At 44.7% G+C, this 14989-nt stretch overlaps 1 protein-coding gene across 2 annotated transcripts in view; it reads right to left on the bottom strand.

The window, feature by feature from the left end:
• COX10 (cytochrome c oxidase assembly factor heme A:farnesyltransferase COX10) overlaps positions 1-14750 on the bottom strand; it is a 110584-nt gene extending 95834 nt beyond the window's left edge. Inside the window, exons 1-3 of one of the 2 annotated variants that reach the window (XM_027131094.1) lie at positions 14617-14750; positions 9143-9276; positions 7101-7422 (exon numbers count right to left, since the gene is read on the bottom strand). In XM_027131094.1, coding sequence (XP_026986895.1) covers positions 7101-7422; positions 9143-9276; positions 14617-14659 — 499 coding nt within the window. In that variant the 5' untranslated portion in view covers positions 14660-14750. The remainder of the gene's footprint in view (positions 1-7100; positions 7423-9142; positions 9277-14616) is intronic. The other variant, XM_027131093.1, reaches the window with a different exon arrangement.
• Positions 14751-14989: the final 239 nt, after the last annotated feature.

Below are 14989 nucleotides of genomic sequence, written 5' to 3'. Positions count from 1 at the left end.
CCTGCCCGTGTGAATACAGATAAAAAGCGGGCCCCTGTATTTTTTTTTTAGCAAATCACTGATATGTTAGCACTCCTCTTTTCATTCTTAACTTCCCAATTCACTATCCACCCCCTTAAGGTATAAAAAAGTAATGGTATTGAGCAAAAACTACTTTTAGTACTTAGAGATAACCCTGTAACATTCTTATAAATTCACTTCTGTAAGTTTTTCATTCCTTAAACTTAATAAATGAGATGCTACCATGTTTTGCTTTGAACTGGAAACCAAGCCCTTGATAATACCCCCAAGTGCTAATTAGGCACCCGGGCATTTCTGACCTGCAGGGTTGGGAAGCAATCGTCTGGTCCCCTCCAGAGATGCAGTAACCCGCCCTCCACAGAGGAGGGAGGCCTGCTTGCGTTTGCAGAGTCTAAGAGGACTCCCAGGTGCCACGGTGATGGAGCCGTCCACTGATGGGGGGGAGGGTCGGGGGAACAGGCAGAGGGGAGAAGAGGCAATGATAGGTGAGAATTCAGATAAATTCGGTTTGCAGGAAGTTGCTGAGTTCCCACTTGATGAGAACTAAAGCTGTTTTTTTCTGAATTGGAAAGCAAGGTAGTTTGCTGAGAATGAAGATGAGGTGGTACAGAGGTGGTGAATGAGTTCTCCAGGTAAGAAGAGCTCCTCAAATATGTTCTGGGGACCATGCCTACCAGGGCCCTCTGTTAAAATACAGATTCCTAGGCCCCATCCCAGACCTTGAGGGAAGGGGTTTATGGAGATGAAGCCCAGAAATCTGCATTATAACAAGCGATTCGAGGAGTTTCAGAACCACTAAAGATAGTGAAGTCCCCTAGGTCGATGATGGAATTTGGGGTGAGGAAGAAAACTTAGGATGCCAAAGCCTTCAGTGACTGTTAAATGCAACAAAGAAAGGAAAGAGGAAATTCCGTGGGACCACCTGGCTCGTTCCCTTGCTTAGCTCAAGTTTCACTGTCAACCTAAAACCTACACTTGTCAAGGTAGTCTTGGGCTGGGTGGCCTTCCTCACTGTACAGTCCAGGGTTGACAACTCCCCAGCACAAACTAGGATTCTCAAATGTGTATCTGATTATCAAGACGACAGGGAAAGACTGCCGACAGATGGCTACACGTCCACAGCCACCACTGGGAAAGTGCATGTTGAGGTGGCAAAGCAGTCTTCATTTAAACACGTTACATGTGAAGTGCACGTGTGGTGTAGTCCCAGAGCAGCCCTAGGGGTGCTGTTCTATTTTCTTTGGAAAACTGGGGGTGAAGAGGTGGGCAGCCCTGCATCCTCTTCCTGGGAGGGGATACACTGCATAATGAGACAGCCCGGGGGGTGCTGTGAGAATACAGAGAAGCTGGATACCGACAGAGTTGACTAGGCTAGACTTCAAATGCTTTGGCTTTTTAAATGATAGAGGTAAGAATTTTTTACAACCTCCCTTTTAGCTGTAAAGCCATGCTGTACAGTCCTGGCCAATGAGATATAAGGAGACATTCCTATCAAAAGCTTCCCTTCCCAAGTAAAAAGGCAGCACGGCTTGAGGGCTCTTAGTTCCCTAAGCAGGAATCGAACCCACATCCTCGGCAGTGAAAGTGTAGGATCCTAACCACTGGACCACCAGGGAAATCCCTAAAAAGGCCAAGTCTCATAAGGAGGCTTCTGCTTTTCTACACCATCCCCTTTCTTCATTCTTTTTGCCTGGAACATAACATGATGATGGGGGAGTGGCAGCTATCTTGTGGTCTTGAGGACAAAAGCCACAGGCTAATGACAACAGAGCAAAAAACAGCAGCCAGCTATGTAGACAACATCCTTGAGCACTAGCTCTGGGCTCCTAATTTCAGACTCAAGAGAGTAATAAACCTCTCTTGAGGTTTATTACAAAAGAGTAATAAACCCTTTATTTGCTTAAGTCACTGTTCTTCAAGTTTTCAGTTACATGGAGCTGAGCCCATTCTCAACTCATAGCTTTTCCTCCTTCTCTTCTTTAAAGTCGTCAATGTTTTTTTGAGAATGATTATCATCCACGTGAAATTTATCTCTACATTCTTCGAGCATCTACCACACCTCTTACACTTACAATCAATCCAAATAACATCAAACTGAATTTAAAACAATTATATCAATAGAAAACAGAATAGCCGAGATAAATGCATTTTTCATCTAACTTAGAACACTGGCTGAGGCATCTACGTGGCCCACTCCTACCAGAAACCAAATGAAATGATGGAATAAAAATGAAAATTGGAGAAAAACCTACATCAGCAATAAATTAAGTAAAGAGATGATACTAAAACCCTCAAGAAATGTTTGTTAAATACAGTGCAGATGAGTTGAAATTGAAGACAGTTGCTGAGAGCTGACTTATTACTTTCACTATTTGAATAGTAGAAAATTAGACTACCTTAATACCAAGTGGGAAGAAAATGGATAAATATGGGAAATAAAGGCTATCTGACGGGACCCTGTCTTCCTGGCTGGTGTGGAGGGTGAGGGGCCAGAAGCAGAGGCCAGGGTGGACCACGGCGACATGGACCCACTTCATGCAACAGCAGGACTGCATCACAGCTGGAGGGAGAGAAGAGCAGTCACACCAGAGAGAAAGCAAGGCCTGGCCCAGACGTACTTCTCACAGAGCCAAGGCAGAGATGAATCTGAGGACCTTAACCCAAAGAGCAAGCCCCACACCAACACTGCTCCTGCACAGCGGGTATGCCCAGCAGGCGGGGGCACTGGGGCAAAAGCTGGGCACAGACACACTGTGTGCTGAGCATGGAAGCGGATGGCACGAGAAACCAGACTTGGGAAAAAGTAGGATGCTGGCTCTGTGGTTTCAAAAACACATTGGAAAAACCTTTTCAGAGAAAAAGTTCCCTTGCTGGTTGCCTCTGTGTCTCCTTTGGGCCACAGGAATGTTTTACCAGTAATGGAAACTGAGAGCCTCTATCCTCAAGCTTAAAATGCAAGAGAAGTCCAACAACACCACGTCAAACTGGGTGGTAGGTTATCATGTGCTTTTGTGTCTTCAGACAACACTACTTATTAAAAGAGAAGGTCATCAAAAACAGGGTGAGCACAGGGACCCAAAAAGATATGCACAGAATCAGAATTTTTAAAAAAGTACAGAAAGCATTTACATTATGATCTTACTTTTGTTTAAAAAGCAAAAATATCTGAATGGCATGTATAGAAAAACATTCTAGAATACACCAAAATCATCAAAATGGTTATTATTTTGAGAGGGTAGACTTATAAGGAGATTCCATTCGTCTTACTTTTGCTTATCTATTTGTTCTAAAAGTAAACACTTACTAATAAAAATACTGCTTTAACATTTAACAAGTATATAAATATTAAGGTATTTATTTCAAAATATATATTAAAATTTTAAAAATTAAAATTCTACTCAATATTTTTATGAAAATGAGAAAAATCCTTTACGCGGTATCTGAGAGCTGATGATTACAGTACGTTGACTTTTAAAAACTACAAGCAATCTAAAATAAAATTGTATCCTCTATTCTTGGTTTTTTTTTTTTTCCTTTTAATAAAAAGCAGCATTCTAGGTTCTAGGGGGAAAAAAATCTATACACTGACAGACTGTAGTTTATATCAGTTCCATGGACAGCCTAATCTATTGGTTCCAATAAACAATCTATTTTAGTATTCTGGTCTCAGAAAATGTGTTGTAGCTTTTCAGCACAGACATTATTCAGGAAAAAATTTCTGCTTTTTATTGACACATATTAAGTATAAACTCAGCTGAGTCACCAAAGCTTCTTATGATCCTAATCCCAATAAAATTTCTTCACCCCAGTGTGGTCCTTGCAACAAACTCCAAAAACATATTGTAAATAGCTCAGCTGGCAAGAGAAACTCAAGGGAGACATATTATTACTTCTTTATAAACTCAGTCTTACTTCCTTTCACAGAAAAAAAATATCTTTAAATGGCATTATCTCCTGCAAACTTTGGCCCAGATCCTGGCATAAATGCCAAAGCATCATCCCACTGCCACCCTCTTATCCTACAAAGGAAATGCAAAGATGTCACTGTGTGGCTCTTCACTTAAGTCTACAGTTAGTTATCCTCGGCGTATTTCAGCTATAAACAGAAGGAGGCAAAGAAAGGAAGACTAGTTCTCTAAAAGTGATCACTGACTCCCAGGTATTTCTGTCTCGGCTATCATCAGCCATAAACGAATTGCCCAAGATATTAAGAGTCCAAAAGAAATCAATTTATAGATACCAGGGATTTTCTTTAAAAAAAAAAAAAAAATCCTGCTGACTCCAAGACGTGTGAATTCAAGTAATAAAATAAACAGGGAGGTAAGAGGTCAAATAAGAGGGTCGGGGTCACCCAAAGGGTGCTGCCTCTTTAAATGGAATAAGCAGAAGGAAATGACTTTAATTCAATTAGCTCGTCCAGAAGCCTGGGGCATGGAATATATAAAATGCTCCCAGGACAAATTTACTGCCCAGGGCTTTTCCATCTGTGGCTGGAGGGGAGGCTGCTGCTCTCTGCCCCCTCCGAGATGTGTACCTCGCCTGTGCACATCTCTCCTGTGTGGTCCAGAGCCCCCAGCTGGCTGCTCCCGTGCCAGTGGTGGCAAGGGCTGCTCTGGCTCACGGGAAGTAAGGCGCGAGCTCTCCCACATCCTCCAGGCCACTGGGGCTGGGCCTGGCCCTCTGCCTGTGCAACCCTTCCTTCACTTTCTCGAAGGGTGGTCCAGGACCACCGGCAGCACATCATCTGCATGCGTGCCAAAATGCAGAGCTTTGGGTCCCAGGCCTCTGGGAGTTGATCTCAGGGGACAGCAGAAGCCCCGTTTGAACACACGTGCCACGTATGCTCCTTAGCAACTGACACCTGGGGACTGGTAAGTCGACAAGCAACATAAATAGAGCACAACATGTACCATTAAAGAAGGGATGTAGTCATTGCTTTAGATTTCAGACACCATGTTTTAAATATCAAACCCTGCATCTGGAATGCCTATTCAGATATACAGCACTATAAGGTACAGAAAAGGAAAACCAATACAACATCTGGTATGAAGGGAAGGAAAATGTGCCCCCAGCCCCCCCCCAAATGATCCTAAACCAGTTATCATCCTTTCCTATCTGTCCCTAAAGAAATAAGCATTATGAAACAAACTTGAAGACGTTATTTTAAATTAATAATTTAAAGTACCTCGTTTGAGACTCTAACAAGAAACATTGATAATTAGTTCCTGACTTTGCAGGCTGTCATCACTGACTTCCTAACTGCCAAATAAAATAACTTCACAGCCAGGCATCTTAGGAGACCTCTACCATTTAAGTGTTGATCACTTCCTTTATGGACTGGCTTTCTTTTGGCTTCCGTGGCAAAGCCACTTCCTCTTTCCCTTCCTCTGACCATTTATTTCCTTGCAGACTCCATTATACACTCTGCGCAATCCTTAAAAGGGGACATGCCCCAAAGTCCTGTCCTTGGCCTTCTGCTCTGGTCACTCTACACTTGACCCCTGGCAACCCTGCTCACCACCACGGCTTCACAGTCAACCCTACACTGAAGACCGCTTGCTCTTCTGGCCCAGTGGTCTAGCTGAGCTCCTGTCCTTCACAGCCAGTGCCCACTGGACCTCTCCACCTGGATATGCCAGCAGCAACTCGAATTCTGTGTGTCCAAAACTGTTCTCCCCCCAAACCTGGTTCTCCCTTCATTGTTCACATTCTTAAATCTCAACACAACCATTCATCCAGTCTTCCACAGCAGAAGGCCCCAAGTTGTCCTAGAGCAGGGGCAGCAAACTCAAGTGCCTGCAGGGGCACCCAGGTGACGAAGTTATTTTATTTATTTAAGAAACAAGTGTATAGGTCTTAACATGGTCTCTTCTACACAATTTGCAGATGTCACCCCATTTAAAACTCAGTATTGACCTAGGAAGTAGGTATCATTATTATCCCTACTTTACAGATGGGTAAACTGAGGCACGGAGATGTATGGAACTTGCTCAAGGTTACTCAACCAGTGAGAGAGAGGATTTGAGGGCAGGGACTCCAGCTCAGAGGTCACTACTCTACGTTCTCTCTCAGAACTGGGCCGCGTGGAGGATAGCAAGGAGCACAGTGCCCAGGACCAGGGAAGGCTTGCTTCCCCTAACAGCAGTTAAGACTCCTTGCAAGTCTGTGTCCTAAACCTTCTATCTTATGGCCCCCAGCACTCCACCACGTCTACCTGAGGTTCTGTTCATTCCACTTCCTTAATATTTCTCTCTCTCTCTCTCTCCCCCCTTTTCTCCTTAACTCAGCCCCAAGTCATTTCTCAGTTGACCACCACTGATTTGCTTCCCATCATCCTTGCCTCTCACTAGTCCATGCTCTATAGCTGGGGTCAGCAAACTTTTTCTCTAAAGGGCCAGACAGGAAATATTCCAGGCTTTCCAGGACATAAGTTTTCTGTGGCAATGACTCAATTCTGCTGAGGTAGCATGACACCAGCACAGAACCAACAGCTATGGCTGTGTTCCAATAAAACTTTATTTACAAAATCAGACAGGCTTTGCTCAACAGTGTAGTCACCAGCTTTCTTCGCAGAGAAACAATCTACATTCCCACACATGTGGGACAATCCCAGAGGCCCTACAAGAAGCAAAGCACAACAGTGAGCTGGGAGTCCCAGGGCCCGTGTGTTCACTGCCCATCAAGCCCAGCAGTGCAGTCCTTCTTGTTTCCAGAACTGAAACGGAACACATTATCTTACTGCATCGTCACAGGGTAGTAGGTGTGAACACACAAAAGACAAGGAAATAAGCAGGATAAATATTCTGTGTTAACTGCAAATAAAAGAGAGACCATTTTTAGTACAATATGTTTAGGGTAATACTATTTACTATTCTGCGTAAACAGAATTCCAAAAATTTGATTTCAAATCCCAATTAAGTTGAAGAGAGGAAAAGTACTAAGAGGGGACCCGTAGTTTCAAAATCATTCCTTTTGGGGCAATAACAAAATTAGCATTTTGTTTAACCAAAAAACAAACAAAAAAAAAAAACCAAACCACTCTCAAGTAAGAATCTGACTAGACTGGAAAAACAAAGTACCTGTGAGTTTGATTTTGGACAGCCGAGCCAAAATTCCTGGCAAATCATCCACACGCAGCTTCATCTCTTTCCACTGCTTTTCTTCTTTTGTCTCTGTTCCCACAGCTATAGAGCCTTCAATTACTGGGGTGGGTTCGAGTTCTATTGATTCTTTTTCATTTGGCTTTCTGGACAGAGACAGGCTTGGGGGTGAAAGAGGTCTCATCTCGTATATTTCGGCTTTGGCCTCATCCAAAGATGCTTTTTCAAGGAAAGGAGATGCCACTGGTTCCGGCTTTGGTTTCATTTGCTGGTTGAAGCTTCTGTTCAGTTGTGTGACATACTGAATAAAAAAGGTACACGTTACTAGGAAACCAAGGCCCAAAATGCTCTTAAATGTTTATTCAGTAGCACCTTCCATCAGTCCAACTTGTAAAATACCTAAAAGATTTTCCTATACCTTTAAAAATACTCACTGAAGTAACTTGTGTTAGAGTGTTACATGGGAATCATTCTACTAAGAAATATGGAGAATACAATTAACTGGTTTTTCAAATTCTACGGCTTAGAAAATCCTAGGAATTTAAGTTCCTTGAAAGAAAGATAAATTTATTTCATATTCATCTCCCCCAGAATTTCCCTCCATGTAGTACCAGAAACTGGAGGTTGCATATTCCAAATACAATGAAAAAGTTTTCTATAATCAAGAGCCAAGGCAACCTGTAGACTTTCCATGTTCCCAGGTGAACAGTGCGTGCAGACGTACTCAGTGGGGGACACAACCCAGGGCTCAGTGACCTTAGGGCAGTGGGTGTGGGGAAAGAATTGGATTTTAGAGTCAGATCATCTCTATTACTTACTAGCAAAAGGAGTAACTATGACTAATATCCTTGAGGCACTTTACAGTTTTATATAACATATATCTTTAGAGTTTATCGAATATGTATCTCATCCAATGTTCTCAAAAGTTGTTAAAAAAGATGGATCATTATTAGTATCTCTCGCTTTAATTTTCAGATGAGGAAACCAAGGCTCGGAAATAAACTGACAGAGAAAAGAATCAACAACTAGTTACTTATAGATGCTCCTGGGACTTGGAGCAACCTATCCTGATAACTAGTTAAGCAATTTTTCATTACATCACAAAGACTTGAAATTACATATACTCATCTTAGAAAGGAGTTACAAACTCATGAATGAATTCAGAGCTCTGTTTACATAAAAAAGGCATTAAACATATTTGAGTTTCTCTTCTAAACATCCATTATCCTCGATCCCCAACTTTAAAAGTCTGAACATTTCTGGAAATTAAAATCCCTCATCAAAACAATGTGCTTCATTAAGATTTTAAAAGTTAAAGTGGGCATTTTAAATTAAAAAAAAAAGGTGAGAGAAATGTCAAATAGGACTTCAGAGTATGAATTTGCTATTCTTTCCTGCTTGCACTGAAATCATGAGTTTTTAGCTGTCGTTTCTTCATCCTATGATTCTTTGCCATTTGAGAAAGTGGCAAATGTAAGTTACCACACTGCTGATACCACGAAGTCGACCTGGACAAAAGTCTACTGAGCTATATTACCAACGCCCACTGTAAAATGCCCAGCAAATCACAAACTCAATTTGTTTGAATCTGCTCAGAAGGGCATGTGTTTAAAAGACTTTTGAATACACTGCTGATGTTAGAAAACAGGAAGGTCACACGGTTAAAGCAATTATTTCTGTATTACTGATGTATTCACAGAACTTTAAAGAATTTAAAAAGTTGCATCATAACAGTTCAGCTTTTCCTAATTGTGGCCTAGTCAAAACATGCCAGCAGTTTTCAATCTTTTCCCAAACTTAATCAATAAGTTCAAGATCATACTTTAAAACTCAGACACCAGAATTATTCTGGTTTCAGTTAAGTATAAACAGAACAAGGGATTAAAGTTGTGGATAAACTTCAGACCACATGAAATAAAAGTCCTTTTCAAAGAGTACTTCTTAAAACTCTTCTTACAGTCCCCTCATACAGGGAAAGTAAAGGCAGGGAGCACAAAGTGAGGATGGTCTTCTCAACGTACCATGTGCCTGAGGAAGTTAAAGTGCTGAAATGTAACCCACTGTTGATTGACGTTCCTGAGAAGATGCAGGAACCTACGAGGTGACTCCTGCAAGGCTCTCCTTTCTAGATACCAGACACATCCTCCTACCCAGCCTGTAATAGAGAGGAAGGGGGAAAAATGTTAAAATCGTTAATACTTCTCACCAAGTGATGACTGGACCTACCCAGAAGCAGAGCCCACACCACGGTAAGCAACACATGAGTGATGGGTCAGAACTTTGAAATGACCTGATCCAGACCTGTGAATGAACGGTATTGATCAGCCCTGCTCACCGTTTAAGTGAGTGTAATTCTCCAGCAGGGCTAGGGAACACTTTCATCTCAGGATCATTAGGCTTTTATTACATCAAATGCTGAAATGACCAAACCATAGATCTTTTTAAGAATAAAATATAAGGCTTCCCTGGTGGTGCAGTGGTTAAGAATCCACCTGCCAATGCAGGGGACACGGGTTCAATCCCTGGTTCGGGAAGATCCCACATGCGGCGGAGCAACTAAGCCCATGTGCCACAACTACTGAGCCAGCGCTCCAGGGCCTGCGAGCCACAACTCCTGAGCTCACGAGCCACAACTCCTGAAGCCCAGGCGCCTAGAGCCTGTGCTCTGCAACAAGAGAAGCCACCGCAATGAGAAGCCCGCGCACCGCAACAAAGAGTAGCCCCCGCTCGCCACAACTGGAGAAAGCCCGCGCACAGCAACAAAGACCCAATGCAGCCAAAAATAAATTAATTAAATTTTTTTTTAATTTTTAAAAAAGAATAAAATATAAAACAATCAGTTCAGTCACTTTTTAAAAAGTATAAAATAAGAAGCAGAATTTTTCTCAATAAATAACAGTAAACTGGAAGATATGTTTCAGATTAATATTTTGGCCATGTCAGGTAAGCCAAGGAAAAGGGAGAGGAAATAGCTCTCAATAAAGTATGAGTCTATGAACCTAGTTAGGAAGAAGCTATTTTTGTTGTATCTGAATTTGGCTTTTAATCATTTCTCTCTAAACCTTCTCTCAAACATCAACAAATCCAATGCTTCCATGTAAGGCCTCATCCTGGGCAAGCCTTCAACAGGACCACAGCACAGACCCCCTCTCCACCTTTCTTTTAAGTCTCTCCTTCCATGGCTTCCATGACCCTAAGGACCCGTGGTTCTCCACCGCCCGCAACTTATCAGTTCTCGGGTTCCTGCGGTGGCTCCTCTTGCTGTGTCAGCCACGTGAAGGCAGCTGTGTCGTTGCTGTTCTGAGCACTACATACTGTCTCTGAACAAACGTAATTCCAGGGTAATTGTTCATCTTCAACCCATTTCTAGAGTCACTACGCCTCCTTCCATCTGCTGAGTATCTCCACGTGGATGGGTTCTAGTACGTCTCTGAGAATGTTACTCTCACCCTTATCTTTACTCTGTTCCCTACTGCTGATAGAACCATCGCCTACTTGAGATTCTAGGACCACCTTGAACTCTTCCTTCATCACCTAATAATCATCAACTCCAGTCAACTCGGAAACACTGGTCAAATCTGTCCACTTCTTTCCCTGCCGCTGAGAGATACAGACCCCTGTCATCCCACACTTGGACTACGGTACAGGCGTGGGATTCAAGCCACTCGCCCTGACTTCGGTTAACTCTCTTTCCTCTCCAACCCAAGTCCCATAGAGCCAACGGTTTTCTTCTGAAGCCCGAAATACACATCACCTGCCCAAACCTGTACCTATGACTCGCTGTCTCGGGCTCTGCACTGCACGCGCCACCATTCCAGCTCGTGCCTCTGCGCTGACGCTGCTTCCTCGCTGGCACGGTCCTGCCTCCACCCGCTGCCTGTAAACTGTCGAAGTCTCCTTCAGCTGCCCTATCACGTCACACTGTTTCTGTGTGGCACTTCTTTCTTTCTTTCTTTTTAAAGATTTTTTGTGATGTGGACCACTTTTAAAGTCGTTATTGAATTTTTTACAATATTGCCTCGTTTTATGTGTTGGCTCTTCGGCCGAGAGGCATGTGGGATCTTAGCTCCCCGACCAGGGCTGGAACCTGCACCCCCTGCATTGGAAGGCGGAGTCCCAACCACTGGACCGCCAGGGAAGTCACTTGTGGCACTTCTTAATGCAAATATTTCCATTTGTTTCTGCATCATGTTTTTCAGTTCCTCGGGGGTAGGGACTCTCCTTTCCTCACCTCCGTTACAACAGCTAGCAGAGTGCCTTCCATATAAGAATGAGATGATGTCTGATGACTGGGTCACCCACATCGCTCACCTGGACTGTGGGAAGGAGAGCTATCACCACCCCTCAGTAAACATGGCAATTATCTTAGACTGGAGATAAGTCCCTTCTTCACTGGAATCATACTCTCAACCCTCAGGTAAGTATGAAACGCTTATTTTCCACATACATGAGAATATGTGTTGTCTGTATATAGGTACAGGAAGGAACAGTAGTGTTGAAATCAGGCCACTGATTGAAATTTCCTTTGAATTCAGTCCTCTGATAGTAAGGGTCTGTTATCTATTTATTTGATGCTGCGTGTATTTCCTTTTTTGCCTTGACATTGTTCTTTGGGATAATACAATTTTCAGTATTAAAAGATTATGTTGAGAAGACATCAAGTTTTATTGTTCTGGGCCTTAATTTCAAAACGAGTTTTGAGTTCCATTGGTCCAATGAGAAATGCATGTTCCTGTGAGGAAAAGAACCACTTTGGAAAATATCTCTCAAGATTATGTGGGTTAAAACCGAGATTTTACGGGGGGGAAAAAACAGCTAGGAAAACTGTACTTTTAAATGATGGAAAAAAACACTTCATTTAGTCAAAACACGTCATATCTCTATGAGTCAGTGCCCAGAAATTTAAAGACATTTTGGTCCCATGTAAACAAATGTAGGTTTGAAGATACACATGGCTTATAATAGATGCATTAAAAATCTGGAAACAGGGCTTCCCTGGTGGCGCAGTGGTTGAGAGTCCGCCTGCCGATGCAGGGGACACGGGTTCGTGCCCCGGTCTGGGAGGATCCCACGTACCACAGAGCGGCTGGGCCCGTGGGTCATGGCCGTTGAGCCTGCGCATCCGGAGCCTGTGCTCCGCAACGGGAGAGGCCACAACAGTGAGAGGCCCGCGTACCGCAAAAAAAAAAAAGAACAAAAAAAAACCTGGAAACATATGATCTTATCCACTATGCATCATCAACACTGAGTCATGATCGTAGGGCTTTTAAAATGAAGTACACATGACTTCCCTGGTGGTGCAGTGGCTAAGAATCCACCTGCCAATGCAGGGCACACGGGTTCGAGCCCGGGTCCGGGAAGATCCCACATGCCATGGAACAACTCTGCCCGTGCGCCACAACTACTGAGCCTGCTCTCTAGAGCCCGCGAGCCACAACTACTGAGCCCGTGTGCCACAGCTACTGAAGCCCACACGCCTTAGAGCCTGTGCTCCGCAACAAGAGAAGCCACCTCAATGAGAAGCCCGCACACTGCAACGAAGAGTAGCCCCCGCTCACTACAACTAGAGAAAGCCCGCGCGCAGCAACGAAGACCCAATGCAGCCAAAAATAAATAAATTAATTAATTAAGTTTTTTAAAAAAATGAAGTGCACAGATAAGAAGCTGAAAGGTCCTGAAAAGTTTTTAATGGCTATAAAATTCTTTGAAGCTTTAGAAGAACAGTCAGGCATGACCCCTAGATACCTGATACAGTCCCTATTTACCCTTCTGCCACCTTCCCCCCATGCTGCTTCCATATCAAGCTCTTCCAGTGGATCTTCCAAGTGGATCATAGCAGGTTGCACAGACCACTTACTAGCAGATCTTTTGGCGATTATGTTCATAGCTTCAGGAAGCTAAGCTGTCTGTTAATTCCCCCCATACCTGCATCAGAAAGATGGGTCCAGCAACAAACCATGTGGACCATATGCAGTCCACTTACTGAACTGGGGAATTCTAAGTAGTCAGGTGGACTTGTCCTATAGGAAGCTGAAAATACAGAACTGAAAGGCAGAAAAGCAGCCAATCTTGAGGAACGCACACTGGAAAAACCTCCCTACAGAGGTAGTAATTCAAGCACTAAGAAAGGATGAGCTCTCTGAGAATGAGTGTCTAGGGTCAGGATCAAACATGCACAGTCGGGGATGGGAGAAGGCAACAAAGAAATTCAAAAAGAACTACAGACCCTTTAGATAAAATGTATCATTATGGAAAATCCCAGTCATACGCAATAGCAGAACACAATGAGCCCCCATCACTGATCCCCCAGCTTCAACAACTACCAAACCTCTGCCAATCTTGTTTCATCTATACACACTCCCACTTCTCACCCTCCTGCCCTCCTTTTGAACCAGAAGAGACCTTGGAGATCATCTAGTTGAACTGTCTCATTTAATAGTTGAACTGTCTCATTTAATAGGCCCAAAGGGAGTCCATCTCCAACATGGGCCACCAGCAACACATTTGTGACCCATAAGTTATCATCCTAAACTACGGGGGGGAGGGGGGCAAAACAGTTCCCAACCTCCAGTTTAATAACTCCATCAGGAGAAATTTCATTCATTCACATGTAATTATTCAGCACCAACAGTGTACCCCCGGTACTGTGTCGGGCACTGGGGACACAGAGGTGAACCAGAGAGATACCGTCCCTGCCTGCACAAGGTTCAATCTTCTAGTTAGGAGAAACACGTAATAAACCGGTTATAAATAAATAACTACAGACTGTGCTAACCATCATGAAAGAAACAGGGTGATGCAAGAACAGAGGGGCGGGGGGCTCTCCTTAGATAGGGTGGTCAGGCCTCTCTGAACAGGTAACATTTGAGCTGAAACCGAGCCAAGGGGCAGGAAAGTGCATCCCACTTTCAACATACAGCTGTGACAGGTCCTTGGCGTGGAAGGATTATATCAGGGACCACGCTAATGGAGAAAGACAAAAGTCTGGGGGTCAGGGGGTGGTTGTGGCCCGCTGTCCGTGGTGGTCATCATCTTTATCATCGCCATCAGGACGCTTTATCCTGGAACAAGGCTTCCGGGTTGGGGGGTGGGGGAGAAAAGCACTTGCCCGGTCCTTCAAGCGGGACGTACGAGTAACTTACAAATGGCTAGGACCTAAGACTCTAATAAGCCCAGAGGCTCGTGGAGCCCCCAGGTTCTACTCCGTCCTCTCTCCCGCAGTCTCCAGTCTCTGAAAACTGAAAGAAGCACCAGACATCGCGCCCAGGGGGAGAAGGAGATGGAGACGGTGCGGACCACCGGGGCCCCAGTGCAAGACTAGACCCTAGCTCCGTGGCCTCTTCACGTCAGGCTACTCCAAAAGTCACTTCCCGCACTGGTGCCCCGCCGACCTCGCCAAGGGCTCCCAAGGTTGCAGGTAGGCGGAACCACGGCGTCACACGTGGCAAAAAGAAGAAAATTCCCCCAAGGTGGTGCCCGAGAACGGGCGCAGTACCTGTCATGACGCGCGAAGAAAGAGTATGCGGGGATGCGGCCATCACGCACAAGTCCGGTGGCCTCCCGTGGTCCCCGCGTCCTCTCTCCTCACCGGCTGCTGGGCGCCGCCATCTTCTTTTCCCCGCCCCCCGTGAGAGGAGCGGAAGCTTCCGGTTCGTCACTTCCGGCGGGCGGGACGCGGAAGTGGAGGGCTGTGGCCTGAGGGGCGTTGACAGGCCGCCCGGCTGGAGCGCGCTGGGACGAGGACACGGGATCTGAGGTACCTTCGCGGGGCGTGAGGAGCGCGGGGCGGCGGATGCTTCCGAGGAAAGGCCGCGCGCGACGGCGGACCTGCGCCTCCCGCCCCGAGGCCGGCATCCCTGGCCGGACCC

This window comes from Aethalodelphis obliquidens, unplaced genomic scaffold (genome assembly GCF_003676395.1).
Source record: "Aethalodelphis obliquidens isolate GAN/ISIS:26980383/991018 unplaced genomic scaffold, ASM367639v1 scaffold38, whole genome shotgun sequence".
NCBI classification, from domain to species: Eukaryota; Metazoa; Chordata; class Mammalia; order Artiodactyla; family Delphinidae; genus Aethalodelphis; species Aethalodelphis obliquidens.
The sequence above is the reverse complement of the archived record's forward strand: the minus strand, read 5'-3'. Positions and strand labels throughout refer to the sequence as shown.